Below are 19,798 nucleotides of genomic sequence, written 5' to 3'. Positions count from 1 at the left end.
ATAAACCAGTTAAGCACTTCAGACCAACGTTGCTAATGTATACAATATTGCTTTAAGAATTTTTTTGTATATTCACAACTAGTTTTTCCAGTCATGAAAGTCCTCTTCACAAAACCATACTTGCTAACAGACATGGTATCTCTCAAGACCAAGGATTCCTTTGTGTATAGAGCTAAAAATTTAGTTTGAAAACAGTTTGAATTCTACACAGTAAAAATTTACACTCTGTTTCCTCTTAAACTGAGTAACTGCCAGCATTTTCCTTGGCCTCTCATCAGCCAATATTAAAGGAAGAAACTTAATTCCCCTCCTTTTGCATCTGATAGCAAGAGATGTTCATTTCACTTTTCATCTGGTCTTTACCTCAATCTAAGAACAATGAGAAGAAAGTATCACTAGGTATTGTTTTTAGGTGCTAAAAACACAAAGACAGAAGAGGATTTGGCTTTCAAGAAGCTCACAGAGACAAACAGGAGAACAATTATGATTGAATGTAGTAAGTGACATATCAGAGATAAGCCTTGAGAACAGCTCAGAATGACGTTCAGTGCAGGTTCTGGGGGGTATGTATTTCCATGGAGTAGAGGGAAGGAAATCAAGGAGACTTCCTAGAAGAAATGGGACACATTTAAGCTGAATTTTCAAGAATGAGTACAGTCATTAAAATAAAAATAGATGGCATGCCAGGCTGAAAGACAATGATGCACAGAAAAACCTGGTGCTTTTCATTAAGGAAATGATTGCAACAGTTAAAACTGAGGCTAGAAAGATAGCAGGGACTGAGCTAACACATAGCATCTTTAGTCATTTACCTCTAAGGTCAATTCATCCGGGGCCCGAGCAGTGTACCTCTTGATAACATGGGCAGCACCAACAGCAGGAGTGTTAATGGACGATTCTTCATGAACTAGAAGGTGATTTCCCTTATTATCAATCTGTAACAAAGAAAATGTACTATGAGATGGTTAAAGACATGGGACTTGGAAGTTTCTTTGTGTATCTATATAATTCAACTTGACTTAGAAAAACCATAACCCAAAGAATATTAAAACAAACCCACCACTTACCGAGTACTTACTATATGCCAGTCATTGTATTGTACATATAACATACATACTTTTAACCTTTATAACTCTAAAAGATACTTATCATAATTATCAACACTTAAAGATGAAGATGCTAAAGCTAAAAGAGGCTATATAAATTACGAGAGATTAAATAATTTGTCCCAGATCACACAGCCAATAATGAAGAACCAAGATCTCAGGGCAAGTTGGCCTGGCTCTAAGGTCTATATTCTTTCTACTTTTCATTGCCTTCCCAGTTTCCACTGAGAGGAGAGAATAATGTAACTCTACATATGCAAATTAAGGAGAAAAACCTAATCTATCACTCAAGACATTCTTAAATCAGACTCTTTAAAAGGTTGTCTCTTGTTCATCAATGACTAAAAACTATTTTCAGTTACTAAGCCAATTATATATATACATGTATATACACATACACCTTGCTAAATGTATATACATTAATATATTAAATACAAAAATAACAGGTGTCATTGTGATTCATAAAATAATATTAAAATTAGCTTCCTGTATTATCAAAGAAAGATTTGAGATGAAGAATATTTAATGTATCACATATCTATCTTCCAGAAGAGAATAAGTACCATTTATTCAATTCGTGAAACTCAACAGCTATGAAAATTAATATTAAATTTCTTAAGTAGATAATTTAAAAATTAACTTTAATAAAAGATGAACTGGATTAATACCTCCATCCAAGTAAGGGCAGGTCCACAATTGATCTTGTTGCCAGCAATAGCTGAAAGGCGGGACAGGTAAGCCATAAGCATCTGAGTGACTGACTAAAGAAAAAGAGAAGATTCAGTGGTAACAGAATAAAGATACTACACTCTCTGTCAAAGAAACTGGTGTTAAGTTGGTTGTTTCTGGGAGAAAAAAATCTGCAGATTTTTATGCATTTTCGTAGTTACGGAGGTTCTTCATAGAGGCTTAACAGTTCCATGAACTGACACTACAGGCAATTACATAACTTCCTGTCTGGTGCAGAACTTTCACTTTAGCCCCTCACCATCAGGGCTTATACTACTGTACAGCTTCTAATTTGGTTGCCTTCTCTTTCTATTTTTGTATTGAAAATGTAAAACGATAGCAGAGACATACTTGCTTTTCCAGCTGGCTTCCCCCTGCTACTCTGAAATGCTTTCTTCAAGGCCTGCTGCAGTCTTCACACACCCAGCCATGGCAGGACAGTTCATACGTGATCCTACACCACGAAGTCAACTAATGGGTCCAGGAATGGGACCCAACATTAGCTGACCTAACAGGAGTTGCTGCAGGAATTAGGAACCATGACACAAAATTTCAGCTCAGTCTGGCTGCTCTCTTAAAAAGAAATGAGAACCTGGCCCCTGTTGGGAGTGGTCATGTTGTGAGACAGTCTGAGAAAGAAATACACAACAGACAAGGCAGACAGGGAAAAGGAGGCAGAGAGACGTCCAGGCTTTCTATAGTACGAAAGAATCTGTGGTTTTAGGACATTCCTGAGACCTTGTTGCGGTGTCAGTTCTTGCATGACTGAAGTCTCCACTTTGCCCTCACTACATAATCGCCTGGGAATTAACTATAGATTTGAAATGGCTTCCCTTCAGGACTTCCACTGTTTTCAAGCATCCACTGTGGCTGCCAAGGAGTCTAACACCAATACGTTTCTTGTTCCTTTGAGAAAAACCTTGTTTTTGCTCTCTGGAAGCCATTTGGGTTTCCTCTCTGTTTTGGCATTTTGAAATTTTACCACAATGTTTCTAGATGTGTGTCTTTTCACTTATTATATTTAGCACTTAATGGGCCCATTTAATCTGAAAACGGGCCCTTTTTTAATTTAGGGGAATTTATTATATTTTTAGTTACTGCCACCCACTCTCTCCTCCTATAACTCCTACAAGAGGAACAGGAACTTGTAGGAACTTCTGGGTCTATTCTCTGTGATTCCCAACAATTCTCTCACAACTTTTTGTCCCTTTTGGGGCTGTGTTCTTACAAAGTTTGCTCTTCCTGCTCACTAATTCTCTCTTCATCTATGTCCATTTTGCATGAAGTCCAGCTGTTTGTTATTATTAAAATTAATTTTAAAAACCACATGTTCATTTCTAAGGTCTCTGATTATTTTATTTTTTAAAACTCTGTTCTCATTCCATGAATGTGACTTCCTCACTTTCTCTCTGAGGGTGGTAATCATGCTTCTGAAAGCCCTCTGGTTTGCTCTTCTGTTACTTTGTTTATTCGGTTTTCACACTGAAGATTTCTAGTTTATCTGTCCCTCTGCAGTCCTCCTGTACAAGTTTCTTATGCTGTATTTTCTTGCCCCCATAAATCTTATCCCATCTACTTTCAAAGATTCCTCACAATTTTTGATGCCCTGATGGTTCTTTTTATTTTCTGATGTTAGAATCTCTTTCCTCTTAAATTAAAAAAAAATCTCTTATATTTTTACTGGAAATTTTTGGCAGGAGTGGAAATAAGTGCATGGACACAGCCTGCCATCATAAACTGAGTAAACAGCATCATTTGAATACACATTTCTTTGATTATTAGTGAGGTCAACACTTTTCCATATTTTTGCTTTTATATTTTGCATTCTCTCTTAAAAATGATCTGCTCATATATATTGCCCATTTATATATTAAGATATGAGATTCTTCTTATAAAATTATACACTGAACCTATTTCAATTCAAAATATCCTAACAGCATTACTAATTTTTCAGTTAAGAAATAATTAAGTAATCCCACGAATCTTCCTGAGCGCTCAATGTAACCTTTTATTTAGTATACTGGCAAAAAAAATTCTGCTGATTTATAGCGATTACTTCTGCAAAGTACTGAATGCTTACCTCTAGACTGTCCTTCAAGGCATCAGAACGGGGAAGCTCTGAGAGCTGGGAGAATCGTCGGTCATAAATACACAGATGAAGATGTTTATCAAGTACCCGAAAATCTTCATAACTTCTTTTAATGATCCAACTTTTGCCCTATGAGTAAGAAAAAGAAAGACTCCTATAATTTGTCTCTATTTGGAATGGTCAGGAACCAGGATTTGTTCCATAACGATGTTATTCATGAGATTTTATATTTACTAATTAACTTGACAATAAATAAACTCCAGAACCCTATAGTGAGTTATATTACATTAAAATGTCAGTAATGGAAAATAAACTAGAACTGTCCACTAAACCTCTTCCTACCACTAATCAAGCCCACTGGCTCTCCCTGGGAATAATTACTGGTAGATGGGAAGATAGCATGTGACCTTAAACCCACAGAAAGAACCATAAAATGATTTTGTATGAGAGAATATTACCAGAAATTAAAGAAAAATAAAACCAGGTCCCTGATCAGTTACCATGAATATTTCTGTGACTGAAACTGGAAATACACTGAAAATTAATTTTCTTAAATTTCATCTAGAATTTGGTGTGCATATATTATCTAGAACCCACTATATCTCCCCACTTCTCAGTCTTTCTTCCTTTCCTTGCCTAAACTCACAAGCTCATTAGAAATGAAAATCTGCTCACAGAGCACATTTACTACACACTGTTTTCTAAGTTTCTCTTGAATCTATCACTTTGTAGCCCGAGCTTTATTAAGGACTGACATCATTTCTGACCTCCCTGCTTTTGATCTTCTCTGCCACTCCCCTCCCCCAACACAAAATACAAAGCTTGTCAGGTCACACTGACAAAAAGCCTTCAAAAGCTCCTTTGGGCAGTAATGATGAGCTGGTCCCCACTACACACCGTTTGGTTTGACAATTCAGTCCACTTTTATATGGAAGCTTTCATCTCATAGCAATCTGGAGGGACTGGGAGACAAAGCAGCCATCTCAGAATTGAAGAAAACATCTCTACTGTAGCTCTTTTCCATTTGCCTCCGCCAGATGGGGCAGAAGCAGAAGGTACCATTTCATGGGAGAGGTGCTGAATTCTAAACACAGGTATGTCCATAACTAACAGGATAAACTTGTCTAGTCCTACTTTGGACTACAATTCTCCATTACACAGATGGAAAGCAATACCACCTCCCTCTTTCAGAGGGCTGTTAGAATAAAATAAGAGAACAGATGTGTCAGATATTTTTAAAGAACAGTCTCCTGGTTCCTATTCTAAGAAATGCTAGTTCAATAAATCTGGAATGAGATCCAGTTAATCTGATGATCAGCCTGAGTTGGGAACCACTGATCCACAAGATTAAGTCCAAACATACTTGCACATATCAGGGCTTGCATCATCTGGGCCTCTCTAAATTTATAGTGTGATCCCACTCACTACTCCTCCATGCCGTTTCTTTGCTTCCAGTTATGCTCAATCACTTGCATTTCTTCCATGTGTGAAATGTTCCCTTTCTTGCCTACATGATTTTTAAGTGCTGTTCTTCTACTATGGAAAGTTGTTCTTTTACTCTTAGCTCAAGTAAGCTCCTTTGTTTTTTCAGTTCTACCACTGCCTTCTACCCAAAGCATTCCTGAGTGACAACAGGTGGTTAAATACTTGTTCCTTTGGAATGGCAAAAATAAAAATGAACAACAAAGCAGAAACAACTTATCACATAGTTGCAAATATTTTTCTTTCACACATACACATTTCAAAAATTATGCAACACTTCAAATATCAGAAAATTACAAAAATTAATTTAACATATGTATATCTCCATCACAGAGATTAAACAGATGTCGACTTTTTATTTCAAAGCTCTGGATTTTTAAAATTGAAATATAGTTGACAGTATTATGTTAGTTTCAGGTGTACAGCAAAATGATTCAGTTATATTATTTTTCAAATTATTTTCCATTATAGGCTATTACGAGATATTGAATATAGTCCCCTGTGCTACACAGTAAATGCTTGTTGCTTATCTATAATGTATAGTAGTTTCTATCTGTTAATCTCATACTTCTAATTTATCCCTCTCCCCCTCCCTTTCCCCTTTGGTAACTATAAATTTGTTTTTCATGTCTGTGAGTCTGTTTCTGCTTTGTATATAAATTCATCTGTATTGTTTTTTAGATTCCACATATAAGTGATATCATACTTTCTCCATCTAACTTACTTCACCTAGTTTATTCTCTAGGTCCATCCATGTTACTGCAAATGGCAATATTTCATTATTTTTTATGGCTAAGCAATATTCCATTGTATAAATATACCACATCTTCTTTATCCATTCATCTGTCGATGGACACTTAGGTTGCTTCCATGTCTTGGCTATTGTAAATAGTGCTGCTATGAACATTGGGGTGCATGTATCTTTTCGAATTAACGTTTTCTCCGGGTATATGCTCAGGAGTGGGATTGCTGGGTCATATGGTAGTTCTATTTTTAGTTTTTTAAGGAACCTCCATAGTGTTCTCCATAGTGGCTGTATCAATTTACATTCCCACCAACAGCGCAAGAGGGTTCCCTTTTCTCCACACCCTCTCCAGCATTTATTATTTGTAGACTTTTTGATGATGGCCATTCTGACCATAGTGAGGGGATACCTTTTTAAAAAAAATTTTAATATTAATTTTTTTATTGGGGTATAATTGTTTTACAATGTTGTGTTAGTTTCTACTGTACAGCTAAGTGGAGTTCCTGTGCTATACAGCAGGTTCTTATTGGTTATCTGTTTTATACATATTAGTGTATATGTGTCAATCCTAATCTCCCAATTCATCCCACCCCACTCCCCGCTTCTCCCCTTGGTGTCCATACGTTTGTTCTCTACATCTGTGTCTCTATTTCTGCCTTGCAAACAGGTTCGACTGTACCATTTTTCTAGATTCCACATATGTGTGTTAATATACAATATTTGTTTTTCTCTTTGACTTACTTCACTCTGTATGACAGTCTCTAGGTTCATCCACGTCTCTACAAATGACCCAACTTCGTTCCTTTTTATGGCTGAGTAATATTCCACTGTATATATGTACCACATCTTCTTTATCCATTCATCTGTCGATGGGCATTTAGGTTGCTTCCATGACCTGACTACTGTAAATAGTGCTGCAATGAACATTGGGGTGTATGTGTCTTTTTGAATTATGACTTTCTCTGGGTATATGCCCAGTAGTGGGATTGCTGGGTCATATGGTAATTCTGTTTTTAGTTTTTTAAGGAACCTCCATAATGTCCTCCATAGTGGCTGTATCAATTTACATTCCCACCAACAGTGCAAGAGGGTTCCCTTTGTGCCACACCCTCTCTAGCATTTGTTTGTATATTTTCTGATGATGCCCATTCTAATTGGTGTGAGGTGATACCTGACTATAGTTCTGATTTGCATTTCTCTAATAATTAGTAATCTTGAGCATCTTTTCATATGCCTGTTGACCACCTCTATGTCTTCTTTGGAGAAATGTCTACTTAGGTCTTCTGTCCATTTTTTGATTGGGTTGTTTGGTTTTTTTTTTGATATGGAGCTGTATGAGCTATTTATATATTTTGGGTATTAACCCCTTGTTGGTCACATCGTTTGCAACTATTTCCCCCATTCCATAGGTTGTCTTTTCATTTTGTTGATGGCTTCCTTGCTGTGCAAAAGCCTTTAAGTTTGATTAGGTCCCATTTGTTTAATTTTGCTTTTATTTCTTTTGCCTTGGGAGATGGTCCTAAGAAAATATTGCTATGATTTATGTCAGAGAATATTTTGCCTATGTTCTCTTCTAGGAGTTTCATGGTGTCATGTCTTATACTTAGGTCTTTAAACCGTTTTGAGTTTATTTTTGTGTATGGTGTGAGGCAGTGTTCTAACTTCACTGATTTACATGAGGCTGTCTAGCTTTCCCAACACCACTTGCTAAAGAGACTGAAGAGACCTCTGCCCATTTTTTAATCAGAGTGTTTTCTGCTATTGAGTTGTAGGGGTTCCTTGTATATACTGGATATTAACCCCTTATCAGATACGTGGTTTGGAAATATTTTTTCCCATTCCACAGGTTATCTTTTTACTTTCTTGATGCTTTCCTTTGCAGTTCAGACCTTTTAGTTTTTTTGTAGTTCCACTTGTTTATAAACATTTGCTTTTGGAATCAGATTTTAAAAAATCATCACCAAGACTGATGTTAAGGGGAATACTACCCATGTTTTCTTCTAGGAGTTTTATGCCTTCAGGTCTTCCATCTAAGCCTTTAAACCATTTTGAGTTAATTTTTGTGTATGGTACAAGTCTATTTTCATTCTTTTGCATGTGGTGGTCCAGTTTTCCCAGCACCATTTATTCAAGAAACTGTGCTTTCCCCATTGTATATTCTTGGTTCCTTTCCTGTAAACTAAGTGACCATATACGTGTGGGTTTATTTCTGGGCTCTCTATTCTACTCCATTGATTATTTTTCTGTTTTTATGCCAATACCATACTGTTTTGATTACTATAACTTTGTAATATAGTTTGAAATCAGGGCACATGATACCTCCAGTTTTGTTCTTCTTTCTCAAGATTGCTTTGAATATTTGGGGTCTTTTGTGGTTCCAAACAAAGTTTAGGGGTGTTTCTTCTATTTCTGTGAAAGACACTATTGGAATGTTGGTAGGGATTGCACTGAATTTGTACATTGCTTTGGGGAGCATGCACATTTTAACAATATCAATTATTTCAATCCACGAGCAAAGAATTATCTTTCCATTTATTTGTGTCATCTTCCATTTCTTTCAGCAGTGCCTTACAGTTTTCAGTGTACAGATCTTTCACCTCCTTGGTTAAATTTATTCCTAGGTATTTTATTATTTTTGATGCAACTGTGGGACTGTTTTCTTAATTTCTCTTTCTGATAATCTGTTATTATAGTTTATAGAAATGGAACTGACTTTTGGTAAGAAGTTTGAAGCTTTCCAACTAAGATCAGGAACAAGGCAAGGATATCTTCTCTCATCACTGATTTAAAACACTGTGCTGGAATTCCTAGCTAATGCAGTAAGACAGGAAAAGGAAATAAAAGATATATAGATTGGTAAGGAAGAAATAAAACTGCGTTTGTACACAGATGACATGATCATCTAGGTAGAAAATACAGAACAAAACAACAACAAAAAAGCCCATCTAGAACCAGTAAGTGATTACAGCAAAGTAGCAGGATACAAGGTTAATATACAAAAGTCAATTGCTTTCCTATATACCAGGCAATAAATAAGTGGAGTCTAAAATTAAAAACACAATACCATTTACATTACCACCCCCAAAATGAAATACTTAGGCATAAATCTAACAAAATATGTACAAGATCTATATGAGGAAAACTATAAAACTCTGGTGAAAGAAGTCAAAGAACTATATATGGAGAGATATACCATGTTCACGGACAGGAAGACTCAATATTGCCAAGGTGTTAATTCTTCCCAACTTGATCTACAGATTCACAATCCTTCCCCAGCCTAAACCCCAGCAAGTTATTTTTCTGAATATTGACAAACTGATTCTAAAGTGTATATGGAGAGGCAAAAGTCCCAGAATAGCTAACACAATATTAAAGAAGAAGAACAAAGTTGGAGGATTGATGGTATGTAACTTCAAGACTTAACATAAAGTGACAATAATCAACAAAATATGGTATTAGGAAAGGAACAGACATATACATAAGTGGAACAGAACAGACAGCCCAGAAACAGAGCAACCAAAGTACAGTCAACTGATGTTTGGCAAAGGCAATACAATGGAGAAAAGATGGTTTTTTTCAACAAATGGTGCTGGAACAACTGAACATCCACACACAAAAAAATAAATCTAGACACAGACCTTACATCTTTCACAAAAACTAACTCAAAAAGACCTTAGCATAAGACACAAAACAATAAAACTCTTAGAAGATAACACAGGATAAAATATAGATGACCTTGGGTTTGGTGATGACTTCCTTTAGATACAAGAGCAAAGGCACAGTCCATGAAAGAAAGAATCGATAAGCTGGACTTCACTGAAATTAAGATTTTCTGCCCTGTGGAGAGAATGAAAAGACAAGCCACGGACCTGGGAGAAAATATTGGCAAATAACATATCTACTGATAAAGGATTTTAACCGAAATATACAAAGAACCCTTAACAATCAACAATAAGAAAACAAACAACTGATTTTAAAATGGGCACCTCACCAAAAAGACATACAGATGGTAAATAAGCATATGAAAGGATGCTCCACACCATATGACATCAGGGCAAGGCAAATAAAAACAAGAAGATATCACTACACATCTACTGGAGTGGCAAAAATCCAGAACACTAATAACACCAAATGCTAGGGAGGATGGGAAGCAACAGGAACGTTCCTTCACTCCTGGCATGAATATAAAATGGTACAGCCATTTAGGTAGACTTTTCAGTTTCTTACAAAATTTATCATACTCTTAGCACAGGATCCAGCAATTGCACTCCTTGGTGTTTACCCAAATGAGCTGAAAAGTTATGTCCACACAAAACCTGCACACAAAGGTTTACAGCAGCTTTATTAAAAGCTGCCAAAGCCTGGAAGCAACCAAGATGTCCTCTAGCTGGTGAATGGATAAATGAACTGTGGTACATCCAGACAATGGAATATGACTCAGCACTAAAACAAAGTATCAAGCCATGAAAAGACATGAAACTTAAATGCATATTGCTAAGTGAAAGTAGGCACCCTGAAAAGGCTACATACTATATGATTCCAACCATATGACACTGTAGAAAATACAAAAGTATGGAGAAAATTTAAGAAAAATATCAGTGGTTGCCAGGGGCTAGGGGGAAGTGAGAGATGAATAGGTGGAGCACAGGAGATTATAGGACAGTAAAACTATTCCACATACTATAATGGTGAAGACACATTATAAATTTATCCAAACCCACAGAATGCACAACACCATGAATGAACCCTTAATGACAATGGTACGTCAATGTAGGCTCATCAGTTGTAACAATGTACGACGTTAGCAGGGGAATGTCCATGGTGGAGGAGGATGTGCATGTGTGAGGACAAGGGATACAAGGGAACCTTGTACTTCCACTCAATTTTGCTGTAAATCTAAAATTGGTCTAAAAAAAAGTTTATTAAATTTATAAAAAGTAATCATGTCTATAGAGTATTGCTGAAAGAAATAAATAACAGTAAGCAACCACATAAAGGAAAGAACATTCAGAGCCTCAAAAGGTAAATACTGGGGACTAGATTTCAAAATTCATTTCTTCATATACCAATAAACTGATTTCTTTCAACTTTTAAAAACTGTTCTTGTGCTAGTAAAAAGTCTGCGTTTTTATACAGATTTATATGCAGGAAATTAAAACCGTAACACATAATTTGCAAATTCTCTCAAACTGTTTTAAAGTCACTCAGTAAAATTCTAAAAATAGTAAAATACCTATCTTTTCAGTAGACGTGGAAGAAAAACTTTAAATTTCATATGTAAAAAAACAACCTTAATCATGGAATTTCCAAATGGGCTGAATAAAATACATGATCAGAGAATTTTAGAAGTTCAATTATTTTATGAAGAACAGAACAAAAAATTCACTATATATATGTCTAAATTTTAATTTGCAGCTAATTTATAACCTTAATAATTATTACTATCAAGTAAGTATTGCTCTCCAAGGATAACAAAAATCAACAATTCTTAACAAGGCTCATAAAGAAGAATGAGAGAAAAAGAAAAATACCAGTGTATATAGGATCAAATTTCTAAGACAAAATTTTGTTCTTCCTTCTTTCATTCATTCACCAGATATATACTGAGCACCTACATAGTACCAAGCCCTGGAGTGAGCATTAGAGATACAACAGAGAAAGTACCATCAAACCTCTGACTTCTTAGAATTTATTTCTAGTGAGGAAAAAAATACTTTTTAAGTTAATAAATACATAAATAAAATAATGATACTTTTGTGCTATAAAGAAGTGATATCTAACCTGCCTCCTGAGAACTAAGCAGGCACCAGACACAGCAACTGTGTGTGTGAATGGAGTGACAAGCTGACCAAAAGGTCAAAGCCTTGTTTCAGGAAAAAACTCAGGGTCTTTTAGGAACTGACTGAAAGCTAGTGAGACCAAAGCGTAGGAGTGAGAAGATTGTCCCATGATGCTTAGAAAAAGTAGGCAAGGTCCAGATCCTGCACGGCCCACACAGGCCTTGGTAGCAGTTTGGGTTTAGTTTTAAATTCAATGGAAATCTACTGAAGAGTTTTAACCATGAGAGTAACATGTTTAAATTTACATTTTACCTCATTCTGGCAGTTGAGGGGTTATAATCAAGTATAGGGTGCAAACGCAGGTGTTATCAACAATGGCCTAACAAGATACAGCGATTGAGATACAGCTTGGTAATAATAGAGGTGGAAAAAGACAAAATCTACACATACTTGTGGTCCTTTCTGAGAAGAACAGTCTTCACCCATGTCCTCTGAAGACTCTTTTATCATGAGAAAGTTTATCTTGCAAGAGAATTAGTACTTTGAATTAACTGTAGGTATGATGAAGTTCAGTGAAAAGAAAGACCTGATTTAAATCTCAGCCTGGCCTTATTCCAAATAAGGGACTTTACACAAGTTACTTAACACCGACGAATAGCAGTTTATTCTTCTACATAATGGGAATAGTAACACATATATTTCAGAGAAAAGTTTTTAGGTTTAAATAAGAATGTTTGCGATCTGCTTATATTCAATACATTGTGTTCATACACAGATGCCCTTCAAACGTTAATAATCAACTCCACACCCTTAGTAACAACATATTCTAAACTAACCAAGTGGAGGAGTTATTTAATACCGAGGAATGCATTTCTGATGGTGGAATTTAAAGCATCAGAGAACAAGAGATATTTTGAGACAGAAAAGCATTCCCCTAAAACCAACTGTTTACTCCATCAATGGGGACACAAAGAAGCTTTCACATGACTGTAAATATTTTTTTCACATCTTTACTGGAGTATAATTGCTTTACAATGGTGTGTTAGTTTATACTGTATGATAAAGTGAATCAGCTATACATATACATATATCGCCATATCTCCTCCCTCTTGCATCTCCCTCCCACCCTCCCTATGCCACCCCTCAGATGGATACAAAGCACTGAGCTGATATCCCTGTGCTATGCAGCTGCTTCCCACTAGCTATCTACTTTACATTTGGTAGTGTATATATGTCCATGCCACTCTCTCACTTCATCCTGGCTTACCCTTCCCCGTCCCTGTGTCCACAAATCCATTCTCTACGTCTGCATCTTTATTCCTGTTCTTCCCCTAGGTGAGAACCTTTTTTTTTTTTAAGATTCCATATATATGTGTTAGCATGCAGTATTTGTTTTTCTCTTTCTAACTTACTTCACTCTGTATGACAGTCATTAAGTCCACCCATCTCACTACAAATAACTCAATTTTGTTTCTTTTTATGGCTGAGCAGTATTCCATCGTATATATGTGCCACATCTTCTTTATCCATTCATCTGTCGATGGAAACTTAGGTTGATTCCATGTCTTAGCTATTGTAAATATAGCTGCAATGAACATTGTGGTACATGACTCTTTTTTTTTTAAAATTATTTATGTATTTATTTATGGCTGTGTTGGGTCTTCGTTTCTGTGCGAGGGCTTTCTCTAGTCGTGGCAAGCGGTGTGCGGGCCTCTCACTGTCGCAGCCTCTCTTGTTGCGGAGCACAGGCTCCAGACGCGCAGGCTCAGTAGTTGTGGCTCACGGGCCCAGTTGCTCCACGGCATGTGGGATCTTCCCAGACCAGGGCTCGAACCCGTGTCCTCTGCATTGGCAGGCATATTCTCAACCACTGCGCCACCAGGGAAGCCCACATGACTCTTTTTGAATTATGGTTTTCTCAGGGTATATGACAGTAGTGGGATTGCTGGGTCATATGGTAGTTCTATTTTTAGTTTTTAAGAAACCTCCATACTGTTCTCCATAGTAGCTGTATCAATTTACATTCCCACCAACAGTGCAACAGGGTTCCCTTTTCTCCACACCCTCCCCAGCATTTATTGTTTGTAGATATTTTGATGATGGCCATTCTGACTGGTGTCAGGTGATACCTCAGTGTACTTTTGATTTGCATTCTCTAATGATTAGTGATGCTGAGCATCTGTTCATGTGTTTGTTGTTAATCTGTATATCTTCTTGGGAGAAATGTCTATTTAGGTCTTCTGCCCCTTTTTGGATTGGGTTGTTTGTTTTTTTGATATTGAGCTTCATGAGCTGCTTGTGTATTTTGGAGATTAATCCTTCGTCAGTCCCTTCGTTTACAAATATTTCCTCCCAGTCTGAGGGTTGTCTTTTCGTCTTGTTTATTGTTTCCTTTGCTGTGCAAAAGCTTTTAAGTTTCATTAGGTCCCATTTGTTTATTTTTCTTTTTCTTTCCATTTCTCTAGGAGGTGGGTTAAAAAGGATCTTGCTGTGATTTATGTCATAGAGTGTTTTGCCTGTGATTTCCTCTAAGAATTTTATAGTGTCTGGCCTTATCTAGGTCTTTAATCCATTTTGAGTCTATTTTTGTGTATGGTGTTAGGGAGTGCTCTAATTTCATTCTTTTACATGTAGCTGTCCGGTTTTCCCAACACCACTTACTGAAGAGGCTGTCTTTTCTCCATTGCATATTCTTGCCTCCTTTATCAAAGATAAGGTGACCATATGTGCATGGGTTTACCTCTGGCCTTTCTATCTTCTTCCATTGATCTATATTTCTGTTTTTGTGCCAGTACCATACTGTCTTGATTACTGTAGGTTTGTAGTATAGTCTGAAGACAGGGAGCCTGATTCCTCCAGCTCCATTTTCCTTTCTCAAGATTGCTTTGGCTATTCGGGGCCTTTGTGTTTCCATACAAATTGTGGAATTTTTTTGTTCTAGTTCTGTGAAAAATGCCATTGGTAATTTGACAGGGATTGCACTGAATCTGTAGATTGCTCTGGGTAGTATAGTCATTTTCACAATGTTGATTCTTCCAATCCAAGAAGATGGTATATCTCTCCATCTGTTTGTATCATCTTTAATTTCTTTCATCAGTGTCTTATAATTTTCTGCATATAGGTCTTTTGTCTCCTTAGGTAGGTTTATTCCTAGGTATTTTGTTCTTTTTGTTGCAGTGGCACACAGGAGTGTTTCCTTAATTTCTCTTTCAGATTTTTCATCATTAGTGTATAGGAGTGCAAGAGATTTCTGTGCATTAATTTTGTATCCTGCTACTTTAATGAATTCATTGATTAGCTCTAGTAGTGTTCTGGTAGCCTCTTTAAGATTCTCTATGTATAGTATCATGTCATCTGCAAACAGTGACAGCTTTACTTCTTTTCCTATTTGGATTCCTTTTGTTCCTTTTTATTCTCTGATTGCTGTGGCTATAACTTCCAAAACTATGTTGAATAATAGTGGTGAGAGTGGGCAACCTTATCTTGTTCTGATAATAGTGGAAGTGGTTTCAGTTTTTCACCACTGAGAACGATGTTGGCTGTGGGTTTGTCATATATGGCCTTTATTATGTTGAGGAAAGTTCCCTCTATGACTACTTTCTGGAGGGTTTTTATCGTAACTGGGTGTTGAATTTTGTCAAATGCTTTTTCTGCATCTACTGAGAAGATCATATGGTTTTTCTCCTTCAATTTGTTAATAAGGTGCATCACATTGATTGATTTGTGTATATTGAAGAATCCTTGCATCCCTGGGATAAACCCCACTTGATCATGGGGTATGATTCTTTTAATGTGCTGCTGGACTCTTTGCTAGTATTTTGTTGAGGATTTTTACATCTATGTTCATCAGTGATATTGGCCTGTAGTTTTCTTTGTTTGTGACATCCTTGTCTGGTTTTGGTATCAGGGTGATGGTGGCCTCATAGAATGAGTTTGGGAATGTTCCTCCCTCTGCTGTATTTTGGAAGAGTTTGAGAAGGACAAGTGTTAGCTCTTCTCTAAATGTCTGATAGAATTCGCCTGTGAAGTAATCTGGTCCTGGGCTTTTGTTTGTTGGAAGATTTTTTAATCACAGTTTCAATTTCAGTGCTTGTGATTGGTCTGTTTATATTTTCTACTTCTTCCCGGTTCCGTCTCAGAAGGTTGTGCTTTTCTAAGAATTTGTCCATTTCTTCCAGGTTGTCCATATTATTGGCATAAGGTTGCTTGTAGTAATCTCTCATGATCCTTTGTATTTCTGCAGTGTCAGTTGTTACTTCTCCTTTTTCACTCTAATTCTGTTGATTTGAGTCTTCTCCCTTTTTTTCTTGATGAGTCTGGCTAATGGTTTACCAATTTTGTTTATCTTCTCAAAGAACCAGCGTTTAGTTTTACTGATCTTTGCTACTGTGTCCTTAATTTCTTTTTCATTTATTTCTGATCTGATTTTTATGATTTCTTTCCTTCTGCTAACTTTTGGTTCTTTTTGTTCTTCTTTCTCTATCTGCTTTAGGTGTAAGGTTAGGTTGTTCATTTGAGATGCTTCTTGTTTCTTGAGGTAGGATTGTATTGCTATAAACTTCCCCCTTAGAACTGCTTTTGCTGCATCCCATGTTGTGTTTTTATTGTCATTTGTTTCTAGGTATTTTTTTATTTCCTCTTTGATTTCTTCAGTGATCTCTTGGTTATTTAGTAGTGTATTCTTTAGCCTTCATGTTTCTGTTTTTGCAGGTTTTTTCCTGCAATCGATATCTAGTCTCATAGCGTTGTGTCGGAAAAAAATACAATTTCAATTTTCTTAAATATACCCAGGCTTGATTTGTGATGCAAGACATGATCTATCCTGGAGAATGTTCCATGAGCACTTGAAAAGAAAGTGTTTGTGCTGCTTTTGGATGGAATGCCCTATAAATATCAATTTAAGTCCATATTGTTTAATGTGTCATTTAAAGCTTGTGTTTCCTTATTTATTTTCATTTTGGATGATCTGTCTGTTGGTGAAAGTGGGGTGGTAAAGTCCCCTACTATGATTGTGTTACTGTTGATTTCCCCTTTTATGGCTGTTAGCATTTGCCTTATGCACTGAAGTCCTCCTGTGTTGGGTGCATTATTATTTACAATTGTTATATCTTCTTCTTGGATTGGTCCCTTGAGCATTATGTAGTCTCCTTCTTTGTCTCTTGTAATCGTCTTTATTTTAGAGTCTCTTTTGTCTGATACGAGAATTGCTACTCCAGCTTTCTTTTGATTTCCATTTGCATGGAATATCTTTTTCCATCCCTTCACTTTCAGTCTGTATGTGTCCCTAGGTCTGAAGTGGGTCTCCTGTAGACAGCATATATATGGGTCTTGTTTTGTATCCATTCAGCCAGTCTGTGTCTTTTGATTGGAGCGTTTAATCCATTTACATTTAAGGTAATTATCGATATGTATGTTCCTTTTACCATTTTCTTAATTGCTTTGGGTCTTTTCCTTCTCTTGTGTTTCCTAGAGAAGTTCCTTTACTTAGCATTTGTTGTAATGCTGATTTGGTGGTGCTGAATTCTCTTAGCTTTTGCTTGTCTTTAAAGGTTTTAATTTCCCTGTTGAATCTCAATGAGATCCTTGCTGGGTAGAGTAATCTTGGTTGTAGGTTTTTCCCTTTCATCACTTTAAATATGTCCTGCCACTCCCTTCTGGCTTGCAGAGTTTCTGCTGAAAGATCAGCTGTTAACCTTATGGGGATTCCCTTGTATGTTATTCGTTGCTTTTCCCTTGCTGCTTTTAATATTTTTTTCTTTGTATTTAATCTTTGAGAGTTTGATTAATATGTCCTGGTGCGTTTCTCCTTGGATTTATACTTCGAGACTCTCTGTGCTTCCTGGACTTGCTTGACTATTTCTTTTCCCATACTAGGGAAGTTTTCAACTATAATCTCTTCAAATGTTTTCTCAGTTCCTTTTTTTGTCTCTTCTTCTTCTGGGATACCTATATATTAAAATGTTGGTGCATTTAATGTTGTTCCAGAGGTCTCTGAGACTGTTCTCAATTCTTTTCATTCTTTTTTCTTTATTCTGCCCTGTGGTAGTAATTTCCACTATTTTATCTTCCAGGCCACTTATCCGTTCTTCTGCCTCAGTTATTGTGCTATTGATTTCTTCTAGAGAATTTTTAATTTCATTTATTGTGTTGTTCACCATCGTTTGTTTGCTCTTTAGTTCTTCTAGGTCCTTGTTAAACGTTTCTCGTATTTTCTCCATTCTATTTCCAAGATTTTGGATCATCTTTACTATCATTACTCTGAATTCTTTTTCAGGTAGACTGCCTATTTCCTCTTCATTTGTTTGGGCTGGTGGGTTTTTACCTTGCTCCTTCATCTGCTGTGTATTTCTGTCTCTCATTTTGCTTAACTTACTGTGTTTGGGGTTTCCTTTTTTCAGGCTGCAGGTCGGCAGTTCCCGTTGTTTTTGGTGTTTTTGGTGTCAGTGGGTAAGGTTGGTTCAGTGGGTTGTGTAGGCTTTCTGGTGGAGGGGACTGGTGCCTGTGTTCTGGTGGATGAGGCTGGATTTTGTCTTTCTGGTGGGCAGGACTACGTCCAGTAGTGTGTTTTGGGGTGTCTGTGAACTTCTTATGCTTTTAGGCTGCCTCTCTGTTAACGGTGGGCTTATGTTCCTGTCTTGGTAGTTGTTTGACATAGGGTGTCCAGCACTGTAGATTGCTGGTCATTGAGTGGGGCTGGGTCTTAGCATTGAAATGGAGGTCTTTGGGAGAGCTTTCGCCATTTGATATTACGCGGGGCCCAGAGGTCTCTGGTGGACCAGTGTCCTGAACTTGGCTCTCCCACCTCAGAAGCTCAGGCCTGACACCCGGCCAGAGCACTAAGACCCTGTCAGCCACACAGCTGGTTAGTCATGGCACAGCTGGGACAAATTTAGGCCTCTTGACTGACAGTCCATTTCCTTCTACTGTAAATATTTATGAAAGACTTGATCTTCAGAAAAAATAAACTATTATACATTGATGAATTCTGGTAAATACAAATCAAAGGTAGTTCATACAATCGAACTTCAGTAAGAACCATTCATTTCAACTTCTCTAAAGCTTACTGTGGAACAATAAAATACTATTTCATTAAGCAACCATTATTCTTAAACCAACAAAACTATACTCAGAGGGGGAAAGATCAGAACCAAATTTTCATTAGGGCACATGTTAAAATAAATTCTTGCAACAGTTAGGTTTAAATTAGTCATTTTAAAATTAACACTTAGGAGCTTCCCTGGTGGTGCAGTTGTTAAGAATCTGCCTGCCAATACAGGGGGCACAGGTTCGAGCCCTGGTCTGGGAAGATCCTACCTGCCGCGGAGCAAGTAAGCCCGTGCACCACAACTACTGAGCCTGTGCTCTAGAGCCCGTGAGTCATAACTACTGAGCCCACATGCCACAACTACTGAAGCACATGTGCCTAGAGCCTATGCTCCACAACAAGAGAAGCCACCGCAATGAGAAGCCTGCACACCGCAACAAACAGTACACCCCCCCTCGCCACAACTAGAGAAAGCCCACATGCAGCAATGAAGACCCAACGCAGCCATAAATAAATAAATAAATAAATGAGTAAGTAAATAAATTTATAAAAAAAAATAACACTTAAAAACTGATGTTTTTAAACCAGACTATTTGCCTCACAGAGGTTTTAAGAATTAAATGACATGCTGCATGCCATAACACTTGTGTACTAGACATATAAGTGATCAAAAAATGCCTACTGAATTTGGATCTATGCAGTATGGAAGATATGGCTTACATTTCTGGGTTCACAATTTAAAAAGAAATTAAAACTGTAAAAGGCAGAGACAAAGACACCATTACAAGATTCAAAGGTAATACCTAAAGAAATCATATCACT

General features: G+C 36.9%; 1 protein-coding gene across 2 annotated transcripts in view; it reads right to left on the bottom strand.

The window, feature by feature from the left end:
• Positions 1-19,798, bottom strand: part of ARHGAP32 (Rho GTPase activating protein 32) — a 168,781-nt gene that overhangs the window by 77,983 nt on the left and 71,000 nt on the right. For both annotated transcript variants that reach the window (XM_065881482.1, XM_065881481.1), the window contains 3 exons: positions 3,916-4,053; positions 1,775-1,867; positions 813-935 (listed from right to left, as the gene is read on the bottom strand). In XM_065881482.1, coding sequence (XP_065737554.1) covers positions 813-935; positions 1,775-1,867; positions 3,916-4,053 — 354 coding nt within the window. The remainder of the gene's footprint in view (positions 1-812; positions 936-1,774; positions 1,868-3,915; positions 4,054-19,798) is intronic.

The sequence above is a fragment of the Phocoena phocoena genome, chromosome 8 (assembly GCF_963924675.1).
Source record: "Phocoena phocoena chromosome 8, mPhoPho1.1, whole genome shotgun sequence".
Lineage (NCBI taxonomy): Eukaryota > Metazoa > Chordata > Mammalia > Artiodactyla > Phocoenidae > Phocoena > Phocoena phocoena.
The sequence above is the reverse complement of the archived record's forward strand: the minus strand, read 5'-3'. Positions and strand labels throughout refer to the sequence as shown.